At 31.9% G+C, this 25,241-nt stretch overlaps 1 protein-coding gene across 1 annotated transcript in view; it reads right to left on the bottom strand.

Moving 5' to 3' along the window:
- The window catches only part of LOC133178301 (uncharacterized), a 96,505-nt gene that overhangs the window by 43,280 nt on the left and 27,984 nt on the right, over positions 1 to 25,241 (bottom strand). Inside the window, exons 3-9 of the mRNA XM_061313037.1 lie at positions 21,336 to 21,479; positions 18,736 to 18,892; positions 14,344 to 14,511; positions 14,109 to 14,242; positions 11,273 to 11,446; positions 10,031 to 10,074; positions 8,279 to 8,310 (exon numbers count right to left, since the gene is read on the bottom strand). Of these exons, the coding sequence (XP_061169021.1) occupies positions 8,279 to 8,310; positions 10,031 to 10,074; positions 11,273 to 11,446; positions 14,109 to 14,242; positions 14,344 to 14,511; positions 18,736 to 18,892; positions 21,336 to 21,479 (853 nt within the window). The remainder of the gene's footprint in view (positions 1 to 8,278; positions 8,311 to 10,030; positions 10,075 to 11,272; positions 11,447 to 14,108; positions 14,243 to 14,343; positions 14,512 to 18,735; positions 18,893 to 21,335; positions 21,480 to 25,241) is intronic.

Raw genomic sequence — 25,241 nt, forward strand, 5'->3', positions numbered from 1 at the left:
ATTTCTCACTATAGATCTAAATGGTTACATTCATCTGGAGTTTTTTTTTAAATACAAATTTAAAAAATCAACATACAAAACCGAAAATAAAATAATAACATAAATTGTTAGCGTTACTAGATTCAGACCGAAATGTATATTCACACCTCAGTGCATACTAGAAAACAATTAATTTTGGGTAAATCAGCTACAGTGACTGACTATTTCACCATTTACATAAAACAAATTCGCATGTAAATTGTTGTGAATTAAAAATATATTTGAAGAATTTAAAATATTTGAAGAAAGATATAAATTGTTCATCTAAGGTACACTATCTGTTTCGTAAATATGTCATTGCATTCAATATGTTAAAAATAAATAAATTAATTAAAAAATTTAAAAAACCCACGAATTTTATTTAGAGAAAAACTGTTAGATTAAATTCAAAGAACTAAGTACGTTACGTTTTATTCGAAGGCCCACAATTTTTCGTATTTTCAAATACACGTTTGCAAAAATATAACTGCTATGTACATGTAGAAGAAGATTGGTAGTTTTGATATATGCATAACAAAATTTCACAAGTACATTGATTAGAGGTATTCACAGGATTTAATCATCCGTTCTTTCCGGAAATTGCTATTTTTCCCACTATTTTTACAACAAATTCCCAAAATTGAAGTAGTGCACATACCTCGAGCAAAATAAAACATATATATTTGAAAATAATTTGATAAAAGACAAGCAAAAATAATGTTAAGAATTTGCTCGAGGAATGTGCAGTATGTTAATTTTGACATTTCATGACTATTTCCGGTGTCGGATACCAAGTTAGTCGAGAGGCGAATTCTTATCTAGGAGTAATAATAATGGTGCATTTCGTGTAATAATGTTACAAAATAAATTTATTATTGATTGACCATATTTATATTGCTCATACAAATATATTTGTCATGAAAATAGCATAAAAACTAAAAAAATGTTTTATAGAAATGGCATATTATTTTATACAAGTAAGCCTTACACTTTATAATGTTGCCAGCAAGAAGGGAAGAGATCAATTTAATAAACTAAAGCAATAAAATAAAAATGTTCAGCTGACTAATGAAATCACATAAAGTATTATTGCAGAAAAGAAAATGCTTTAAAAATCCGAGCCTTTATTTCATTTTGCTACTGAAACGGCCTAGTTGACGTCTGCATGTATGTTAAGAGCCATTCTCTGTAATGACTTGAACTTTTATATAGGAGCTGTGGCACGCATAGTCTCAGAATTTCTCCAAACTCTCTATGATAAAAGTCTTTGATACCGTAAACTCAAATCAGGCAAAAATTGGTTGCTACGTGTCATGGTTACCATAGCAACATGTCCTAACGTTTGAAAAATGGCATTTTTCAACATGTTCAGAGTCCCCCAGTTAACGTTTGCAGCAAAGCAAACAAGTGGCAATGACTGTTTCTGTTAGTTGAAGGCCTGATGTCTTAAATGCATGATAAACATGTTTGGTAAATCAACTATTACATACGTTACTATGGAAACAAAGTATTCAAAAGTAATAATTTTGTTCATTTAATTTTATAAAGTCATATACTTAAGAATAAAAACAATTATAGGTTGAAATGCAAGCAAATAATAGACAAGAGGTCCTTGTAACATATACCAAGGACGAAATATGATATTTCTTATAGGTTGGCAACGGTTGCTATGGTTTATTTACCTCGAAAGGATTTTAAATTTACTCTCTTAGTGTTTTAATCTTATCCTATCTTTTTAAAAAGCATATTTCTATATAACTGATGATCAATTTTTAAAGGCATTGGTGTTACCCTAATTTTCACATTTCAAAAAATTCAAACTCAATTCTTTAAATAGAGCGTTGCTATGTAAATTAGCCGGAAAAATATGCATAAAAATCTAAAAAATATTCCGTTTCCTTGGATACGCACCCTTGTAAGTAGATTCCCAAAACTTTTATGATTGATATATATGAACAACTAACCTGACTTTGAATTTTGACTACCACCCAATCTCTAACTGGATGCAAAAAGCTGGCACATAGGGTTTAATATTGATATAAAATTAACAAAATTGAACATTTTCCCTTCTTGGTAACCATAGCAACAGTGTTGTATTTTTCAACAAACTTTATCAATATATGATATTCAACTTTAGTTCTACCAGTTAAGTAGTATTCAAGGTGAATCAAATAATATGTTTCTTGATTAAAAGGTAAGTAAATTCCTAAAGGAGCAAAAAATATCACTTTAAACGACTGATACGTTGTTTCCATGGTTACAATGCAAAGTAACATTTAATCCCAATTTTTCTTATGTTGTCGGTGTTGCAAGGTTCCAAGGATGCATATGTGTTAGTCGTGAATTTTATTGTTTTTCCTCAAGATAGTAGCATTAACCCAATCATTGCAACAGATTTTGCATGGTTACGCTGTGTTACCATGGCAACCATGAAAGTTATTTTTAGAATAATATTGCCAATACCTAATTACATAAGGTCAAATATTTTTTATTGTTTTTCTTAGGTTGTTGATTGAGTTTGATCATGTAACATCTATCACTGGTGAATATTGAGCGTTTTTCAGCATTTTTCAGCTTCTAAAATGTATTCCAAATGTACCCATGGTTACCATTTACTAAGAGATAAATTCTAAATAGTTTCTTTATAGCATAAGTGGCAACAAGGTGTCACGTTTTTGGGAGAATGGTTTGTTTGTTTTTCTTAGTCTTTATTAAGGCGTAATAAAGATTCAAAGAAGCTGAAAATCTCAATTTTTTCAACTTTTCTGGCTGTTACCATGGCAACCAAGACACATAGCAACGAAATTTTATTTAATATATGTTTCTGGTGTCAAGTTGTAATAATGGGCAAAGTTTCATCAAAATCGGTGACCATGCGTGGCAAAGAAGTTTAAGTGGTTACAGAGAATCGCTATTAATAAATTACGCAATAAACTCAAAGATGACGTCACAATAGGTCCCCTTGCAACACATTATTTTTTGGAAAGGAGGGGGGATAAATTCTTAATCTTTTGGATGCCGTTGGTCAGGACTGATCAGATTAATTAATATTCTGAAGTCTTGTATTTTCAGTCATTTATACACGTGCACGGTTGATGTTTGAATATATTTTCAGATTTTACAATTCGACGCACAATATAAGCGTGTTGCATCTGCATAAGTTTATATTGTAGACATTGCTGTTAATATTATGCATATAAAAACAAAGACTCATATTTCACCTAGTAAAATTTTTTACCCGTATATTCTACTTAAGACCATTCCACATATAACAGTGTTGTGATTTCTTATCTGTCGAGAATCCAGTGAAGTTGAAAGAAGACTAGAATGAGAAAGCGACAGAAAGGTCCAAAAAAGAATTTCGGAAAAAAAAAATTAATTAAAAAGCTGTGTCGGATGAGGGGTTCTTTTTTCAGCAAGGTTACCTGTCACTAAATTCTTTCACCCCATTACGACGGTGTATGTGTACCACACAATTTAATATAAGTACTGTGGAACAAAATTATCTGTCTGAAAACAAGTTATTTATCAGGCACGAAGAATCAAGGACGCAGGGCCCCTTCCCACTTTTTACCAAACTTTGAAAATGTTCATTGAAAGACTGCCCCCTCCCTCCTCTGTTTGCTGTAGCGTAGGTAAAGTTTAGGAATTTAGTGTATTGGGGGAAAAATTGGTTGTGAGAAAAAAAGTTTGAACCTACCGTGAGACGGGGCCTCGGTTTTTAAGATCTCATCCGAAAGACCGGCAACTTTCACTTCAAAGTGCCGAGCGCTAGAACAGTTGCTACCTATTTTTTATCGACTTACGTCGGTCGCGACCGAGATTCGAACTCACGACCTCCCGATCACGGAGCGAGCGCTCTACCTGAAATGGATTGAAAAGCAGGCATAGATGCCTATGAACTTTTCTCCATAGGTTTGGTATCGAAGGCTTACAATTCTTACTTAAAGATAGGCTCTCATATTGAGCAAAACTTCAAGCAACAAAGTCAAAACTTCAAGCAACAGTATTTATCTATAATTATATGTACGTATTTAAAAATAGATCGTAAAAGTGTTCTTCAAAGAAAGTAAATGTTTATACATGTTTATTTTTATTTTATTTTTTTTTTTAAATTTATTTAATTTATTTTTCATTATTATTATTATTATTATTTTTTGGAAAAGCTATACTACATGTAAGTCGGTGAAAAAAGCCTCAATAAGTTGCTAGAGGAAATGCGTTAGAAAGTTGCCAATGCCAACTATCCAAGAGAAGTGCTGCATCTCTACCAGCTTTTGAAGGGGGGGGGGGGGAGGGGTGATACTTGACTCGTGCATTTGAGAAGCATCATCCGGTGACACATAATATTATTAATCGAATGACAGTACTTTTTCAGGGTTTTTTTTTTTTTTTTTTTTTTTTAAACTTTTTCAGTCGACAAGACAGAAACGTTTTGAACACATTTTGTTTAGATAAATTCGAGAGTGACGCCGTGACTCGTTGGAAAGGATAGACTTGGGAATTTGCCTTATCAATGTTATCTATTTATTACAATTTCAAATAATTTTCGAAAATATCTTGAATGCTTTCTCATAAAATTTTATAGGGAATCTAACATTCTATAAAAAAAGTGTTAGAAGTTTTAATGCAATCTTAAAAGCAAACCAAGTAATTCGCAAAAAAAAAAAAAAAAAAAAAAAAAAAAAACAGTGTAGTTTTTTAAAAAAAAATCAAACACTTTATGAATTAGAATAATCGGATACTTATAATAAACGTACTATTAAATATGCCTTACGCATCTCTCTCTCTCTCTCTCTTGTTTTAAAATCATCTAAATTAATCTTGTCATATTTACGTATATTGTTGGACCCAAAAACCAAACTGTTTGTCTGAGGCCTTTATTTAACCGATCGATGGGTCGACAAAACGCATTTTGGCCGAGAACATGGTCAATAAATGTTTTGTTATACTTTTGTATCTTGTGCTGGCTTCCATGATGTAAAGGATGACTGCACTTAAGGACATGCGAAAATTGCGACAAAATAAACTTTCAAACAAGCATTTTTCTTTTAATTGCAGGAATGGTCAACATGTAATCTACAACTTTACGTTATTACATTAAATAAAAGTATGCACTTACGAAGTACGAAGCTGTTTTCAAAGGTGGGGGTCATCACAATATCTTGAAACTCCGTACGATAATGAGGACGCCCACTTTTTCACTGACTTTGTACATACACTTAGTCAGCGCATGTTTGTTTATTGTTCTCCGTTTAACCAGTAGTTGTTTATTTGCATTAATAATGTTGTGTCAAAAGGAGATTAATAGACAAACATGCGCTCATGGTTTAAAAGAGAAAAAACTGCTTCTTCTTAAATTCGCTCTCACTGTTGTAACCAAGGGCTACGGCATGTTGAATATTATAATTCACCACGTGATGTCATACCTTAGGTAACATTCCGTCACGTGACTTGCAAGATAGCATGTTTTGTGCTAACTAGGACACTCTTCTCGAACACGTTGAATTGTCAGGCATCGATTCAAAATATTCTTTACTTACATGTACGTGCTCATGTTGTTGATTTCGTTTTGAAACCTTTGTAAATACTACAGTAGTGTACTTGTGCCATAAAGGATAAAGAGAGAGATGGGAAAGAGTGATCACGTATTTTAACACATGTCATTGTTATTTATCTAGTCTAATTTTAGAGACATTTTTACACTGTTAGCTCCACCTCTCATGCATACGTAATGTTTAATCAAGGGCAGGTAAGTGTAAAATCTCTATATTTGGAAAGGAGTAGGGACAAAAAACATAGAATTATTCGATTGTATTACAGTCTAAAATCATTTTAACATTTGAATTTTGTGCCAAATTGATAGAATTAAATAGTAAATATACAAAAGTGAAATAAGGTTAAGATATAAAGGCAGCAGAAGCGACGGAAAAAGACTCAAATCCCCGTGTTAAGTGCAGTTATCCTTTACTTAAACCACACTGCTGTTAAAATTGGTCAATTTCGTCACTATCGAACACCAATGAATGCAAATGAGATTTAGCTGAACTCGCCCACAATTTCGACGAAAGCGGTCCAATTTCTCATCGACAGGTCAAATATCTTACTCCGCGGCCAAACATCGATTTTTTTATGACCGCTCAGTACAACATTAGGAATGTGTATAGATTTATATAAAACCAATTTTTAAAGGTATAACAAATTTTTATCTTGTACTCTGGAAATCTTCAGAATAAACTCTGAAAATATTGTAGGGAGCAAATGTCAAAAGCGATTTCTGCATACATGTATGTGTATAAATGATAGAGGATGTATTCGAATGATTAAAAATCTATACCAGACAAGGGCGGTCTGTGAGAAAATGGATTATCTGTAAAAATCTGAACAAAAACTTTGAGTTGGTAAAGTCATTGAAAGAGAAGGGCGCTTCACAGTTGCTGATCTTGTAAATGCACAGTTACGCGGTAAAATAATAATTAAAAAAAAAAAAAGCATGGACAAACAAAATTATGCTACTAGTACGATTGTTAGCAAAATAAATTAACTTTTTAATAAGTGGCTATTGGAGCAAACTGTGTGAAATGTAAAGGGAGAATTTTTTTAAAACACCATGACGCAATGTTTTTTGACGTTATAATGTAGCTCCGGGGTTACCAAACATGTTGATTTAAAACTAAGTCAATTAATTTCTGTTAAATCGAATGGAATGAAACTTCACATATCAACAAAATAAAAATTTTTATATAAGAAAATGTGTTCTTTTCAATATTTCTTGAAAGTAATATAACAAACTTTCCAACAACTCTTGTATTTACGTAGCGTCGCTAGGTTGACGTCATAACGTCATAGTGTTATTTTCCAAAGAAACTATCTATATTCAATTAGCTTTGTAGGAAAATTGATTTGAGATAATTACAAAAATTAAGTTGAATTAAAAAGAGGACATCTTAGACATGTTTCAAAAAAATCTTCATCAGATTTGGGGAAAGGGCCGATTTTGGTACTTAACGTACTTTCTTCTTTAATTTGTGTTTACAGTCGCCGGATTTTACTCGTGTTTATATAGAATTACACGAACTGACGGTATCATTAATAAGATGTTGAGTCAAGTCTTATGATACTGGTTTCGAAAATATCCATCATTATGATCATGAATAGAGCATAAAACACGGACCCCCATAAATTCCCGAGGTGGGATCAGGTGCCTAAGAGAATCAAGCATCCCCGCCTTATTTATTAATTAGGTAGACGGAATATACCGTAGTCAAATTTGGTATGAAAACAAAGGCCTTAGAATTTGGTATGGAATATGTCAGTCAAAATACACCCAATGATAAGTTATAACAAACATACCAGCATATGTATAATCAATGTAAATAGCATTCAACACAAGAATTCTGAGAGTATCGCATAAGCAATACTAGTCTCCTACCGGTAAGTGTAATTTGGCTCTCCTAGAAGATTAAAAAGGCCATAATTCCATAAAATATCATTAAAACAGAACGAAGTGAAAAGTTGATCTATAACTTATTAAGGTAGACTCACATACCAAAAATCAGCGCAATAGCTGCAAGCATTCAGGGTAAAAGTGCGGAAAACCAAGTGGTAAATCTGGTTCCCCTTAAAAATTTTAAAAGGCCATAATTCCGTCAAAAATCATCGAAGCGAAACGAATTGTAAACTTAATCTGTAACTCCTCAAGGTACACTCACTTAACAGAAATCAACTCAACATCTGCAAGCGTGTAGAAAAATTTTAAAGTGCATAAAACCAAGTGGGACATACAGACAGAGAGACAGACCAGGAGGAAACCTATAGTCTCCGGTGGTTTCACCGGTATGGGACTAATGATTGAGTAATGATATTTACATGTATATATTTATTTATTGAAACTACAGATTATCCCGGTCGAATGACATACGAACCTAATTAATCCCCGTTCACATGCACCTATTTACACACGATGAGCAATTTTTACATGTATATGCAAATTTTGCCCATGCATATATTTTGGCGCATGTATTGTGTGTGTGGCGGGGGGGGGGGGGGGGGGGGGCAAGCAAGATTTGCACGTGAATATTTTATACCGATTTATAAAAAGTTTGAGAGTGCATGTGAACGCATTGCAAAAATTACATTTAGACACCAAGAGTAAAAATTTTCAAATATGCCAAATTTACACCTGTGAATTAATGAGCGCATGTAAACAGGCATATTAGCTTTATACTATTTTCACTAAAGTTAGTTGGAAACAACTTACTATGATTTCTGGTTGTAGTCGAATTATATTTGCTGGAATGAAAATCATAAGAATTAATTTTTCATTCTAAAAGATATTAAATTACAGACACTAATTAACTTTTACTAACTATCTAAGAAGATATTTACTTTCTTCCATTATTTTAATACCTATCCCATTATTCCACTAATAAACTAAAATGTCGGGATGTATATGTAGATGTACAACACACATACCCTTACCCCACAAAAAATTCTTATAAGTTCAAGTTTGGTTCGTTTTACTATTGAAACCTTTTGATTTTAGTTTATTTTGACGTGTTCTATAATTGATAAACACTTTTTTGGGGGGGGGGGGGGTGTTAACTCGGCGCTTTTTGTGAGTGAATTCCTTTGTGTCAGCTCTGCTGACGTAGATTCCCTAAAAGAATATTCATTTTTTAAATGAATTACTTCAAAACAGTATGTACAATGTGAACAAAACTGTACCTTGTATTTTGGACTTAACTCCCTGGCAATGTTCATGATAAGATTATTTCAACCAATTAAACAATAAGATCCTTCATTTTCAGTAAAGTTATTGATTTTAGTCGATTCATTCAATTGACTTTTTAAAGGTGCTTAGACACAGATTTGAACTTAATGTTTTCTCAAATTCTCTGTATATTATCACGCCTTATATATTGCAATATAGCATTTCACACGAAAATATAATTAAAAACTTATTAATCTGGAAATTATTGGAACTACGAATTCCGGGACGCGTTTGGTTAACACATCTTTGCACTTACACGAATTTTAACTTTATCCTTAATATTTAAGAAAAGAAGCGATTTTGTTCTGTATCAATGAAAAATCTTACATCTATAATCCAGAAAATTCAGAGTAGAAATGTTCGAAAGCAAAACCGATTCACCACGTATTGTCAGTCCGTGCTCTGTGATGTGTACACAGTTTAACAAATTGAACATACCCGTGAAACGTTAACTGTTTTTGCAAACATGGCACGAGCTCTGTTATTGTTAATGTTTACGATTCACCGGGTGTGTTCAATTGTTAAACTCTGCACACAGCACTGAGCACGGACTTACAATACTGTGAGTGGGTTTTGCTTCCGAACATTTCTACTCTGAATTTTCTGGGTTATAGTTTTAATATTTTTCATTAATACACAACAAAATTGCCACTTTTCTTAAGTATTAAGAATAAAATTAAAATTTGTGAAAGTGCAAGGATGTGTCTATCCAACGCGTCCAGAAATTCGAAGTTTTAATAACTGCGAGATGAAATAAGATTTTTATTACATTTTAGTATGAAATGCTATAGCAACATATAAGTCATGAAATTATACAGAAAATTTGAGAATATATAAACTTCAAATCTGAGTCCAAGCACCTATAAAGCAAAACCAAGTTTTTAGTGCTGTACAAAGACCGAAACAATTTTGAAGAGTTTAAACTGAAAAAGATATGGATCCACTTAGTCATAATAAATAATAGTCATAGAATGATGTTTTCAATAGTTTTGGGGAAAAACCGACAAAACCGGATATTGTATCTTTAAAAATGATTTTGTCCTCAGACAGTGGATGCAAAAAATAATCCTGAGAATTTTGAATTTAAGCTGAACATAGAAAATAAAAAAAATAATTTTAATAACATCAACGTTTACAACCATATATATATATATATATATATATATATATATATATATATATATATATATATATATATATATATATATATATATATATATATATATATATTTTACAAACCTTTGACTATGATGTGGAAACAATGTAAGTCTACAGTCATTATCCTGTTAAAAAGTAGAACAGCATTTTCACTTCTAACATGATATAATGCTATAATTTATAATTCTCGGAAGCGTTAAAAAAACCCATAAGTTTTCCATCCTTATTATATTAATTAATCCTTACCATGACTGTTCACTTCTTAAGTTTAGTTTTACCGACAAAGATAAATAAAACGTTTGGTCGAAAGCTAATTTTCCTGCATTTTCAACAATGAGCAATGACATTAAAATATAATATACTGAAATGCAAAAGAAACGCAACAAGCAGCTGCAGTAATCTACAAATATTTGAATTTTTTATCTAATGATTTTCAAAAAAATGAATACAGTAAGGTAAAACTCGATTAATAAATATCAGAGATTTTATAAAAATGTTAAGTTATGATCTTTTAACTTTAGAAAGTTACACATGAATGTTAAAACACCCCCACCCCCCACCCCGGCCATTCAATTACAGCGTGCAAGACTGCCATTTACAACAGTTGCAGCTTGATTTCTACGATGCAGTAGGTTCATCAATCTCGAGATCTGAGAGAAAGAAATATTCTTTGCCATTTTACATGCCTGTTTTTCAGATGATGAAGTCGAATTTTCTCTAGCCAGGCGCAGTGTAGTACCCTTGGACTTCCGGTCCAAGGACTGTCATTCATGCTATGATACGTAAGAGCCTGTTGAGGCGTGATGTGTTGCATATTTGCATCTGCAACTCCCCATCACCTTTATTTTGAGATTTTCCAGCTAAAGCAATGGAAATGCGTACTTAAGTCATTTTTAGGAAGCTTTTGCATCGCTTACGGAAAAGAAAGAAGAATTTATTTTTCGTAACATTGTTTCATTACTTATGATGAAAAGATACAAATTCTTAAAACCCCATATTATTGCCAAATATTTTGTTAAACATGCAATTTTTGATTTCTGTTAAGCGGACTCAAACTCAACTTCCGGTAATGGTATGAAAATCATTCAACCGATAAATTACCGATATTTTCAAAGTTGAAGATGTCCTTACTTTTTAGATACAAAATTATATCCTTATATATAATATTTCCCCCTAAAATAAGATGTTGCATTTCTTTTGCGTTTCAGTATATATATGTAGAATTGACAATAATAGATTCAAAATCATACCTATCAATTTTAAAATTCTTATTTTCTTATGATTTTGATGGATTTTACACAGATTGACAATATTATACATTACCCTTGATCATCCTCAGCATTTGCACACAGTATATGATATCCTATGTCTTCTACCGTCGGCGACCAACTCGTTGATATCAGCACTGCTTCAGTATTGACGTTAGAAGCATCCTGAATTCCTGTATGATTGACAGGTTTCCCATCTCGTCGAAGAAAATCAAAACGTACTATTTTCCTGAAAAGAATTTTTATCCTGTCAAATATTTCTATAATTTTAAACATTGCAGAGATTGCAAAGCGTCAGTAGTTGAAAAAGTGAAAATAATACTTCGACATGGTGGGAATGTTGACAAACACAATACAATTCTCAGAGTTTATCAATATTTAGTTATTATATAATATAATTACTGATCAAGATAACTTTTGAACTCAACACATTTTTTAAAATTAATCAATGTACATTTTGGAAATAAATATATTGCTACCAAGTAAAGGCATAAAGAAGGATATGATGCGTTTTTGCAATTTACTAAAGTTTTCATATTCATGATTGATATTTTAGCTTATAGTATTTAGTTGTCCCCCCCCCCCCCATTTGTTTGAGTAACAGCCTAAATGCAAGTTAGCAGCCTACGAAATCTTTCCACAGAATATCATATGTACCGAGTACCATTCCCGCTAAAGATTCTTCGAATTTCTTTAGATTGAATTTCAGTGCGATTACTTTCTGAGTGGGTTTATAGAAAAAAATGTGTTGTCTTTGAGAAACCCTCTTTGCCTATTTAGAAGATATTGAAAGATGATAGAACAACGTGTGCTTGTTTACTATTCCCCATAAAACAATATATGTATGCATGTATAATGAAGCAGTTTGCCATAACTCAGAAAACACAAAGAAGTTTATCAAATGAAATGTAGTTTCTAGACTTTTGTTGTCCTGGGACAGTCTTTATTCAAACCCAAATAAAAACTTTGGGGTCAAATAAAGAAGACCTGACATTTCTCAAAACGCCAACAACTTACATATTAAAAGATAGGTAGAAAGCACTCAAGAATTCTGAATTTCAGAAAAAAAGGTCCAGTAAAACTTAATTAATAACATAATTGCATTGAGGTTGTTAATCAGGTATAAAGGGGAGCAAGTAAATTCTACAAAGTTAATTATCAACTATAAATATATTTATATTAATGCAATAAGTATTTTGATAGCCCAATTGCCCATTAAATTGCTTATTTCTTTCCATAATCCTCTCATCACTAGAGCACCATATCTTATCCTCCTTCAATGAATAAAAAGTCTGTAAAACAGTCTGTCGTGTGTTGCCACCTTTGTGACGTTTAATAATTTGCTTGAAATTCTCAAAAGTATTATTAACAATGGCATATAATTTTAGCTGACACAAAATATAAATATGAGAAATAAACTAATTTTGTAAAGGGAGATAATCCAAATTTCCAGTAATTACAACTTAGACTTAACAGAAAAATCATGAAAATGGGTCTGAAAATGCTTAAAATATAAAATTACAACCAAAATTTTGGCGGAGGCGGGGTGGAAGGAGGTAAATAACAAACTTGAAAAAACGTCCGTCCTCCAAGGCTGTAGGTGGGAGAAGAGGCAGAGTGACGCACCGCGTGGCCGAAATGTTAAATGTTTGATTTTGATTGGTCAATCTCTGCCTCTCCTAAGACATGAAACAAAATAACCATTATAATACATCACGATACAATATATCAGACTTGAACATTCAAGGAGGACACTTATTGATTACAATAAAAAATTTTAAGTAAACTTAAATTTATTTATATTAATGCAATAAGTATTTTGATAGCCCAATTGCCCATTAAATTGCTTATTTCTTTCCATAATCCTCTCATCACTAGAGCACCATATCTTATCCTCCTTCAATGAATAAAAAGTCTGTAAAACAGTCTGTCGTGTGTTGCCACCTTTGTGACGTTTAATAATTTGCTTGAAATTCTCAAAAGTATTATTAACAATGGCATATAATTTTAGCTGACACAAAATATAAATATGAGAAATAAACTAATTTTGTAAAGGGAGATAATCCAAATTTCCAGTAATTACAACTTAGACTTAACAGAAAAATCATGAAAATGGGTCTGAAAACGCCACTGACTTGACCGCACTAGGGAAAGATCAGACCCACTGAAGACATGAAACAAAATAACCATTATAATACATCACGATACAATATATCAGACTTGAACATTCAAGGAGGACACTTATTGATTACAATAAAAAATTTTAAGTAAACTTAAATTTATTTTACCTTTGTTTATTAACAATATTTTTATTTCCAAAATTGAAATTTTATTTAGAGTTCACAAAAGTCTGTGAGGTTTGAAATTTTTTGAGCTAGCTTAAACAAGAATCACTGAAATAATTGTAGTTCCATATATATAATATAGAATTAACGATTCAGTTGTAAAATGTGACATATTGAGACTGTTTCTATGATAATTGTTGAGTAGTATCTGTTTTTCCCACATCGCAATTGATTAAAACATACTATAGTGACAAAGCCAAAAAAAATGTCTTCTTTAATTTTTCAAAGATTTCAATTTTAAGCATACAATGTTATAAAGTTAAAACAACTTCTTTTAGATTATCACAAAACAAAATTTGAATTGAAATAGAAAACATAAATGTTAGGCACACGTTAAATATACACAGTATATTCAGCGTATTTGTAAAGTAACAGAAGGGAACTGTCTGACTTGTCAGCATTGATCGTTGTAAATTATCATTTTCATTTTTAATGACACAGAGGTTATTCCTGTTAAATTATTAAAACTCTTCACCTTTTTATAGGTAATCAATGTAGGTTTTTTTCAACAATTTCTGTAGATCAGTATCAATTTTAAAAGCATACCTTCCATGCGTAGCTTTAGCATACACCTTGACATGAAAATCCCCTCCTACATAAATATTATATTCCTGGTTATTTGCTGGTGTGGGTGGTATGAATTCGGGTGGGTCAGTTTTTCCGGTAATTCTAAAGTACATCTAAAACATATCGAAAATATTTGATTTTTGTAAAATTTGTTTTCATATTCGTTTGACATCTTTTGGCAACAATCAAAACTTTCTTATTTTGTCATACCTACCATGACCACAATTCTTCCAATAACAATTTGGTATGGGTATTGTGATCTCCTTGTATCTGTTTGAATCCAAATCGGATTTGTGTTATAATCCTTAACTGTTACTGCAGCACCAAATGTATCCCCAATATGAAAGTAACCTGTACTGACATCGATTTCCATTGAACAATTCTGGAAAAAATGAAGATGAGTAAAACAACAAAAATAATTAACGTAATTAAAGATACTAGGCAAACACGTAAAAATTATGTTGCTACTTGTAACACTTGCTCTTGAAATACGGGACTTATTCTATGTGGACTAAACTTTAAATTCTCTACCATTTATGAAATGGAAATGTGAACAAAAAGACCTATATTTATAAAAATGGTATCACATTAAGAAAAGCATTGCAAGTTTTACTTTATATACACATGTATGTACATGTTCTTCATATTTTTGGTTTATATATATATATATATATATATATATATATATATATATATATATATATATATATATATATATATATGACTGCCGTCATGAGAAAAGGGCGCTTATCTTTTGACGTCACAATGCTCAGAAAACGACGTCAAAGTCGCAGTGTTGTGAACACGGAAGTAATTTTTGTCGACAGTGTTTCGTGAACAAGAAATAAAATTGGATTTCCAGGTGAAATGAAAAAAAAAAATGAAAATTGATGCTGAAATTTGTAATAAATAATATTATTACTATTAAGTACATGTATTTATTCATAATTCTGTATATTATTAAGCATTTTACTTGATATCGCATAATTAATCTAAACGCGACATTGAACACATTGTTCAATACAGCGATTTATAGCGATGTCTATGTACTATGCATGGCTCAAAATACTGTTTATTTGTTTTCTGAGCAATTTTCAAATACATAAATTTGACTCATGTGAATTAGACTTATTATTAAAAGGTATTCTACATGCACGTAAATATTTTTGTCCAGAGAGAGAGAAAGAGAGATCAATGCACATATACGCGTACTTTATTAGTGCTTCTTAAGAAAATTAATTAAAAAAAAAAATTAATTAATCGACGAATAAAAAGACAACCGGTAAAAGTTCAAACTAAAAAAAGAAAACATCTTGTTTTGGATATAGATACTTGTAACATGGGAGATTCGAACCTTCATGAACTACAAAAAATGAAAAGAGGTGGATTGTATAAATGTTATATAAAAAAATCTATACAAAATTAACAACAAAAGAATATGCTTAGGAAAAAAAAATGGAGAAAACGGTGCCACGAAAATTTTGCTAAAATATAATTAAAAAAAAAATAATGAAATGATCAAATAAATGTATAAAAAAAAAGTACTCTCTGATAACAATTACTTTATCAATTTCCTTAAATTATTCCGATGAAAGTTGGCTTGAAGTTAAATTGCGCTTGATTTAGGAATTTTATCAAAATACATTTAATGTGGGCTTTTCCATGAGCGTTATACTCAACGTTGAAGAAAATAATAATTATATCGAACGTGACATTATGCGTGAAAATATGTATAAAACAGAAGAAGAAAAAACAGATTGAACGATAAATTACGAAACTACGAACTTCTGGTAAATGTTGATATGGCGACATCTTTTGAGTATAAATCACTGATAGAGGAAAAAAGTACTACTAACAAGTGGTTATGAATGTCATATTATAATGTAATAAAAATGTTCTGATCATCAACGACATTAACACCAACTGTAAGACAACAAAGACAATCAAAACATCTACATTTTGAGAAAGATGGAAAAGAAAGCAATGGTGATGTTTCGAGCGACAAAAAAAAAAAAAAAAAAAAGAAGGCTCATGTAACATTTTGATGACCGGGAAATATGAAAGGAAGCATTTTTTTTTTTACTGACTATTGAAATCATGTATATAATGAACTACTCACGTTTCGCGTTTAAATCTTGGACGTCAAGTCTCATCTCGATAACCCGGATATCTCGAATTTTTCTGAAAGTTCCGTTGATGCCGGTATACTATTAGTTATCCAGGTTCAATCAAGGGTGTACGGGGATTTACCCCGGGTTTTATTCCATGGACCATGAGGCCGAAGTTTATAACTGTACCTGACTTTAAGGGAATGATTAAACAAATACACATACCTTTCTGCTTTTAATAAAAAAAAAATATAATTTTGAAAAAAAAAACCAAAAAAAAAAAAAAACCTTTGATGTCTGGTTAGCCGATGTCACGGATTAAGATGAATAGATCAGCTTTACTGCGTAAAAATATATTTAAGTTTTGAGAGATATTCAGTTTTAATTTCAAATAGATTTCGTCAAAATTGTAAAGCAACTATATTTTATTTTGCCTAGAAAAATCCAACTCCGTTAAGTGTACATATATTAAAAAGAGTCAAGAGCAGTACAACCCTCTCTTTTATCAAACTATACAATGTTATTTTTTACAGAACTTTCCGTAAATCTGAGTTGGAAACCAGACAATCGTTTACACATGCATCGTGAGTGATTATTATCTGACGAGATTTTATCAATTCCAAAAATCCAGAGAGGTTATTTTTTCAGATCGAGCGCAATGTTGAGCAGTGATACCTGAAAAAGTTTACAAAGTGAAAAATATCAATAGTTTTGCTAACCTGTTCAACAGTGATGATATATTTACCTTAATTGGCTTGGCTAAATTTTGTAAGATTGTAATGTCTTTATTTCACTCTTGAAATTCCTTCCAATACCTCTAAATTAATATTGTATATATATTAATCCTTTGTTCATTTGTTACCTTTTCATTGTTGATTTATTTTTTTTTGTACTGTTATGCCTCATGTGAGGCCATAAAGTGAATATAATGTTTCAAATGTTTCAAATGATAAGCTTAAAATATGACACGTGTCTGCCAGCTATCTTTGCATGTCCAGCAGGTGATACTGAGTGATTAGTATCTGGCAATATGATAGCGAATTTCCAAATCGTATCGACATTGAATCATTACATAAGCGACCCTTATAAGAAAAGATGAACGATTGATGTGTCCAAGCGATACAGTAGTAGCGTCGAAAGCAAGCATAGGTGCAAAGCCCCCCCCCCCCCCCCCAAAAAAAAAAAAAAAAAAAAACAACAAAAAACTAAAAACAAAGCATTTACAACCGCTTTTTTATTAAGCATGATTTACTTTAAAAACTTTAAAGAAGTTGACAAATATATTTATAAAAGTTACGGGAAAACACGTGTGTTTGTTATGTATGCAGAGAAGGTTTATCGGTATAGAAGATCAACTAAGTTCATTTTGTTTACGGGTGAATAGGTTTAATCCGTGCTACGCATGATTCAGTCACGTATAAGGTAGATTTTCGGGTGTTTAAAGTCATTCGAAGATCACTGCTACATTGCAACGGACTAATCACTGCTTAGGTCGACTACAAATTGTTTAGCTGAATATAGAAATCAGTCCATACTAGACGAGCCTAGCTTCTACTCATGCAGTAATGCAGAAAAAGTTGCTGATTATGTACAAACAAACAGGGCCGAGGTTTTTCTTTTTTATTCAAATTTAACTTTAAAAGTCGGTTAACATCACATTGATATAGTGTGTGTCGAAGGGGAGGGGGGGGGGGATGCCTCCTTATATTAAACCAAAAATATTTTTTATATATCGGGATCGATGTGCTGATGTCCCGCGTTACGCGCGTTGCCCTTCCTTGGGTTGAATCTATCCTTTCTCTATTAGACACCTATGAAGTTTTTCTTTTAAGGTTTTTAATTTAAAATTGTTTTATATATTGTATAAATTTGGCTATAGTATTAAATATAAAAAGAATATTTTGTGCTGAAATAGTGGAATTGTACAAATATTATTTTTTCAAATGAATATAAACCATTCCTAGATCCTGTCTTGACCACCCCACCCCCCTCCTTTACGATATCACTAAATCTGTCTCTAAAATAGTATGAATAAAGTCGACTTTCCTTAGGAATAATTACATACTAGAAGCTTGGAAGAAGAAATCAATTTTTTTCAAGTTTATTTGTGTCAAAACGATTAAAGTTATTTAAATAATTTTAAGAATGTTTGGAAACTGAATTTGACGCACGCGACGTCATTACGTTTTCAGTGAGTAACGTCAACGTTATTTTGAGGCGCCTTACTAAAATGCTCATAAAATATAGAAAAAGTGAGATATTTATAAAAGTTATGTATTTTTGCAATCAGAAAGAGTCAGGCTATCAAAAAAACCCCAAAAAGTCAATTTGTGAAATTTTGACCTTAAGGGCCCTTTTCTCATGACGGCAGTCATATATATATATATATATATATATATATATATATATATATATATATATATATATATATATACAATCACAAAACTTTCATCAATTCATGACAATATTAAAATGCATAGGTAATAAACACAACACACCATCAGATCCAAAGACAAAAGACCACGTTTTATCAAGTCTTTCATAAACGGTCCTATGTCCCCTGCTTCGATGTATTCCGCTTTATCACAATGCACTACATCACCATCATTGTCGACAGACGTAAGATGAATTTTATATTGCTTTCCAAGCTCTAAACTATAAAGAACAACATAAGTGAGTATAAAGTATCATGTGTAAGCTAAAAAATGTAATTTCCATGTCTTTGATAACATAAAACGACTTTAGTTAGTATAATGTGTAAAAGATAAAGATAACGAACAGTGATCAATCTCAAATCCAGTTAACAATACAAATCGTGAGCAGGGACAAAAACACGGACCCCTGGAAACACCAGAGGTGGGATTAGGAAGAACCCTTTCGACCAGTCACACCCGCCCTATCTACATATTAACCTACAACCCGGTAGTAAAGACCATATGCGACTCACCAGCCAGGCTAGTACAAGAAAGTTTTAAAGTGTCAGGTCATTTTTACATGCTGTTTAGGTAGAATAAACTATATTTTAATACTTTAAATTTACTTGTAAATAACAACGCATCAGATGTGGGATCAGGTGCCATGGAGGAGTGAGCATCCCCTGCACACCCGCTGTGTGCTCCTTGTCATGATCGGGAAATAACGGAAAAATCCGTCGACAATTCAGTGTGTAAATAATGTCCTAATAATAAGTGTGAAAAAAAGTCAGTCAGCATTTGACTTAATGATAGATTGTACATGTATTTGCTGACAAGGTCATTGTATCGACCATAGAACTTACGAAATGATGACTTTGAACGCGACTGCTGATATTCTTGATATTCTTGTTTCATCAACTTGTTTGTCAATTACTTATCTCGTTTTAGAAATTGTTCATACTTAGAGCAAGCTCTTGCGTATCGAATCAACTGAGAGATATAAATCCAGTATGCAAGTGATAAGGGTATATTGCTGCATAAGTAAGGGAAGTTGACGATTGAGTTGACTTGAAGTCAAAGTCATCACGTTTATCATAAAGCTTTGTCGAAGATTAGCATTAACGTCTTTTTCTAATAAAATATCCAAATATGAAACAGATGTGTCAGACTCCGTGATATCTTTTATCTCAAGCTCACCGGGATATATCGTGTCGACATAAGAATGGAAATAACCATTGTTAATTGACAGTACGTCGTCGATATATCTAAATGTCGAGTTGAAGGCAACAGCAAGTGTTTTCTTCTTTTCACGTAAAAGATTTTGAACAAATTCCGCTTTATATGAATACAAAATAGTTCTGCTAATAACGGGGCGCAATTGGTACCCATGGGAATTCCCACAGATTGCTGGTCTCCAAAAACCACATAGATATTGTCAATCAGAAACTCGGGCATCTTTTTAATGTCAACTTCAGAGTACTTGTGTGTACAATCAGATTGTTTTTTACAAAGTAATTTTGCAAATGACGAATGACAAGTTCAGTAAATTTAGCAAAGTATATTTGACAATTATCTGAGAATTGGAAATAATGTACATGCATGTATCCTTACATTCTTAGAAATTATATGTGCTCTTTGTTCAGTGAAATTTAAATCTTTATTAATTTTAAAAGGTGAAGATAACGACAGTGACCGAATCGTGCACAGGGTAAAAACGATAAGTTTAAATTGAATTACCAAGTTTTTTCACTAATCTTGGTCTGTCTTAGTAAATAACGTTTAATAGGGAAATCTTCTCATTCAATCCTTGAATTCAGACAAAAGTGTTTGAAGAAATTGTAGTATTCCGGAATTGTCTTGGTTGATCATGTCGTTTTTGTTTGCTATATCACTATTGTGTATTCTGTCTAAGTAAAAGCATGTGTTTTATTGGCGCCTTATTATTAACTGAATCAACCCGAGTCTAAACAGAATAAAAATGCATTGAGAAAATCCGGTGTTTGTAGTTGGATATGGAACCTATATCACGAGTGGGACATTTTTTTGTATTTTTCACTCTTTCACGTGTAAATAAAGTCCAATCTCACAAATATGAAAGTTCCATATTCAACGAAAGAGTAATGATTATCTGTTTATAACCTTGTCTTTGGTATTTTCCTTTAACTGTTTAACCCCTATCGCCTTTATGCTGTCTTTTTATATCGTCTGTATGATGAAGCAAGGCAGTTGTGAGCCTGAAATTTCTAAACAAAGATTTGAACAAGAATTTGGAAAAACGTTGGCTGTTTAATGCAGGTTGTCAATTTCAGACTGCATGGTTTATTCACCCCTGCTATCCATAGGGAGTTATTTCATTAACATCATTTTTGAAGGCAATCGTGCCGCAAAACGTCATTATCACAATGAAAATAACTGTTTTGTTTTTTTTCACTGTGAAAATAACACCTGTGAAAATTTTACTTCATTCAACGAGAAAATCACATTATTTCACTATTGAAATGTTAACTGTTGATCACTTTCTGTTATCTTTACCTTTATCATGTTGAAAATTCAGGAATTTTCATCCTAAAAGTTTTTTAAGATAATGCAAAAGTTTTGCTTATCAAAAAAATGTCCATTCCCGAGAATAAATCCTTTTTTGTACAAGTATGATTTGACAATATCAACTTCTATAGAAATGATACCTGTAAAGAGGCTTGACAAGAACCACCGGACTTCTATTCGTTCTATTTGTGTCACTTCTGATTCCTGGATCAATTTTTGCTTGTAAATTGATGCTAGTTAAGTTTGGTATTAACGTCATTTTGTCGTCTATGCTACTTTTAAATCTATGAATTCAAAAAAGTTGATTTTAAATTATTTTCAATTTTTTTTCTAGCATATATATCCCTTTCTGATTGATATTAATGAAACACTGTCTCACCATATGTTTTTCTTGACATTAACGTCTTTTTCAAGTAAAATATCCAAATATGAAACAGATGTGTCAGACTCTGTGGTATCTTTTATCTCAAGCTCACCAGGATATATCGTATCGACATAAGAATGGAAATAACCATTGTTAATTGACAATACGTCGTCGATATATCTAAATGTTGAGTTGAAGGCCACAGCAAGTGTTTCCTTCTTTTCACGTATAAGATTTTGAACAAATTCTGCTTCATATGAATACAAAAAAGGTCTGCTAATAACGGGGCTCCATTGGTACCGATGGGAATTCCTATAGATTGTTGGAAGACCTGACCTCCAAAAACCACATATATATTGTCAATCAGAAACTCAAACATCTTTTTTAAATGTCAACTTTAGAGTACTTGTGTGTACAATCAGAATGTTTTTTTAACAAAATGATTTTGCAATTGACCAATGACAATGTAAGTAAATTTACGAGTTCCATTTTTATTGAAAAAGCAGGTGTCAATGATATCAAAAAGCCTGGACTTTTATTTATCGTGGGGAATGGTTGTGTATAAAATTGAAAAGTCGTAAGATTTTAAGCTGTTGGTTATGGTAAAATCTTGTGATTTCAAATTTTCCAGAAGTTCCTTGGAATTTTTAAGTATCCACATCTGATTTACACCACTTCTCGAATATATTGTTGCACAGTACTCTTGAAGTTTCTCCTTTACTACTGTTAATATCTTAGTGAGGAGTAAAGATAGAGGCTTAGTTGAACATTTACTGGAACCCACTGTGTGTCTTTGTTTGTAAGGATTTTTATGAAGTTTCGAAATCCAATATAGATATGGTAATTTAAATTTATTTTGGTTGTTTGGAATATTAAAAATATTCAAAACTGACAAATGATTTTGAAGAATGTCTTCCTTAGAAAGAGAACTATGAGTATAAGTTGGATTACCACTTGTAGAATTAAATCCAAGTTCTTCTAAAATACATTTAATATAATGAGCCTTACAAACAAAGCCAATGTTGTCTTCTTTGTCAGCACGGACCAGTACGTACTGATCATGTAATCTACCTAATTCTTTTTTCACTTCTGGATTACTGAATACAGAAGGATAGATGGTTCTCTTATTAAATCTAAAGGACACCACCAATCCTCTTTCAAGAGATGATTAGACTACTGTGTAAAATGTAATAGGAGTTTTGAGAATCAGGGTCTTTTTGTATAAAAACATCATTTTTCGACCCTCATTTGACCCAGTGTGAAGACAAAAATCCCGAAACCTAATTGCAAATCTAAAGAACACCACCAATCATTTTCCAAGAGATGTTAAGACTTCTGTGTAAAATGTAGGAGTTCTGGGAATAAGGATCTTAGGGTATTAAAAAAAAAAACAACGTTATTTTTCGACCCTCATTTGACCCCAGGGTTAAAATGAAAATTCCGAAACCCTATTGCACATATACTAGTACATAACCCCACCAATCATCTTCCAAAAGATGATTAGGCTGTTGTGTAAAATGTAGGAGGAAGTTTGGGAACCAGGTTCTTTTTGTATAAAAGAAAGCATCATATTTCGATCCCCATTTGACCCCAAAGGTTAAAATGAAAATTCCGAAACCTTATTGCGCATCTACAGGACAACACCAATTATCTTCCAGAAGATAATAAGGCTACTGGTAAAATGGAGGAGGAGTTTTGGGAACCAGGGGTTTGTAGAGAAACGTCATTTCCGACCCCCATTTGACCCCCAGGGTTAAAATGAAAATTCCGAAACCTTTTTGCACATCTACAGGACACCACCAATCGTCTTCCAAATAATGATTAGGCTACTGCGTAAATGTAGGAGGAGTTCTGGGAACCAGGCTTTTGTAGAAAACACGTCATTTTTGGTCCTCGTTTTGCCCCAGGGTTAAATTGAAAATTCCAGAACCTTATTGCACATCCGTAGGACACCACCTATCATATTCTAATGGATAAATTGAATTCTGCTTAAAATGTAGGAGTAATTAGATTAAGAAGAAAGTGTGACAGACGGATGGACGGACCAGGGTAACAACAATATACCCGAACTTTCTTTAGTAAGCGCGGTTAAAAAATGCACCTATGCTAAACAAACAATATAACCCTCTAATCAATATACAAGTGATATATATGCTAATTTTTTTTTTCAAAAAGGAGGATAGTTCTTTAAATGTGTGACTTAAAGCAATCGAATCACTTATTTAGTCTTGAAACACTCAATTATATAAAACAGCCAATGCCACAAAAACTCATGATTACAGGGTGACATTTATCACTACATGATTTTAAAGTTAATTTAAAAATAATTGAGATGTACCATATTGTTTCATTAATACATTTCTTTTGTAGAATTAAATTCAAAGACTTTATTTTTGAAAGGTTATATAAAGCTGTTTGAGCATTGCCTAAACTCTTTTAAAAAGACTTTTCTAGCGCAGAGCTCAATTTAAATTGGTGAAAAAGTTTTTAAAAACGTCAAAATTGCTTTAAAATACAATATCTTAAAGCAATTTTGACGTTTTTAAAAAACTTAAAAAACAGCTTTATATAACCTTTCAAAAATAAAATGCAATTTATACTGAAACTGAAAAAGTGCATATCATATTGATGTATAGGCCGATCAGTAAAAAAAAAAATCACTTAATTAAAGTAAGATGATATCGCAAAGCTAGCGATATGCCTGACGTCACACTAGCCGTATCAGCTTCCAGGCCTGATACGGATACTGGATGGCTGATAAGGATTTTTATTTTCTATGTAGCTTGTAGCACGAGCTTTGATTGGTTACAAAGTTGGGTGTAAATTTCCGTACACCCGACTTGAGCCGGGGGTTAAAAAAAAGTTAAGTCACAATGCACACTGTCTCTATGATAAAAAGAAAATAAAATGACGTCAAGATGCATTGTAGGACGTAGAAAAATCTTATCGATAGTTGATTGGACTTTTTTTCAAAGAATTTATTTGGGTACATAGGAAATAAATTCGTTATCCAGGTCTACTTTAGGGTTGCGGGGATTTACTCCGGGTTGCATTCCATACACCCTGAGGCCGAAGGGTAAATCCCCGTACACCCTTAACTGGACCTGGATAACTAATAACATCACAACCTTAGTAGATTAAGCTTTAAGGTGGTATGGGATACCAGACAAAACTTCTCCTACATATTTATTCACCTAAATTAGTAGGATTTGAAATACCCTCACATCTCAATATGTAAAATTGTAATTTCAATATTTTTAAAATTATTTAATGAGAAATACAAAATGATTTTCTTATTTAATTCTTTTTCAAAAGCTTAATATTATAGGCAAGATTTAACTTATACAGAGTTGATATAAATTAAAACAAAAATATTCAAGAAATAAGTCAATTTTTTCTTTTTCAATTTTAAACAAAAATTAAGCAAAGAAAAATGAGGAAACTTCATTTCTTGAAAACAGATGGATAACATTCCTTGGTAGTCAACTATTAGAATTTGCCTAAATAATTTAACAAAATGATCTAAACAAATTGAAAAAAATTATAAAAAATAGAAACTAATCAGATGCATTTAAAAATGTTTGAATTAAAAGAACCAAATGAATGAGTTATCCTTCTTTAATTTTCAAGGGTTGAAATAACCTGGTTGCTATTTCAGAAATTAAAAGCATTTTCCCCCAAA

This window comes from Saccostrea echinata, unplaced genomic scaffold (assembly GCF_033153115.1).
Source record: "Saccostrea echinata isolate AGI-Se365-2 ecotype Australia unplaced genomic scaffold, CSIRO_AGI_Sech_v1 ptg000002l, whole genome shotgun sequence".
Classification (NCBI taxonomy): Eukaryota; Metazoa; Mollusca; class Bivalvia; order Ostreida; family Ostreidae; genus Saccostrea; species Saccostrea echinata.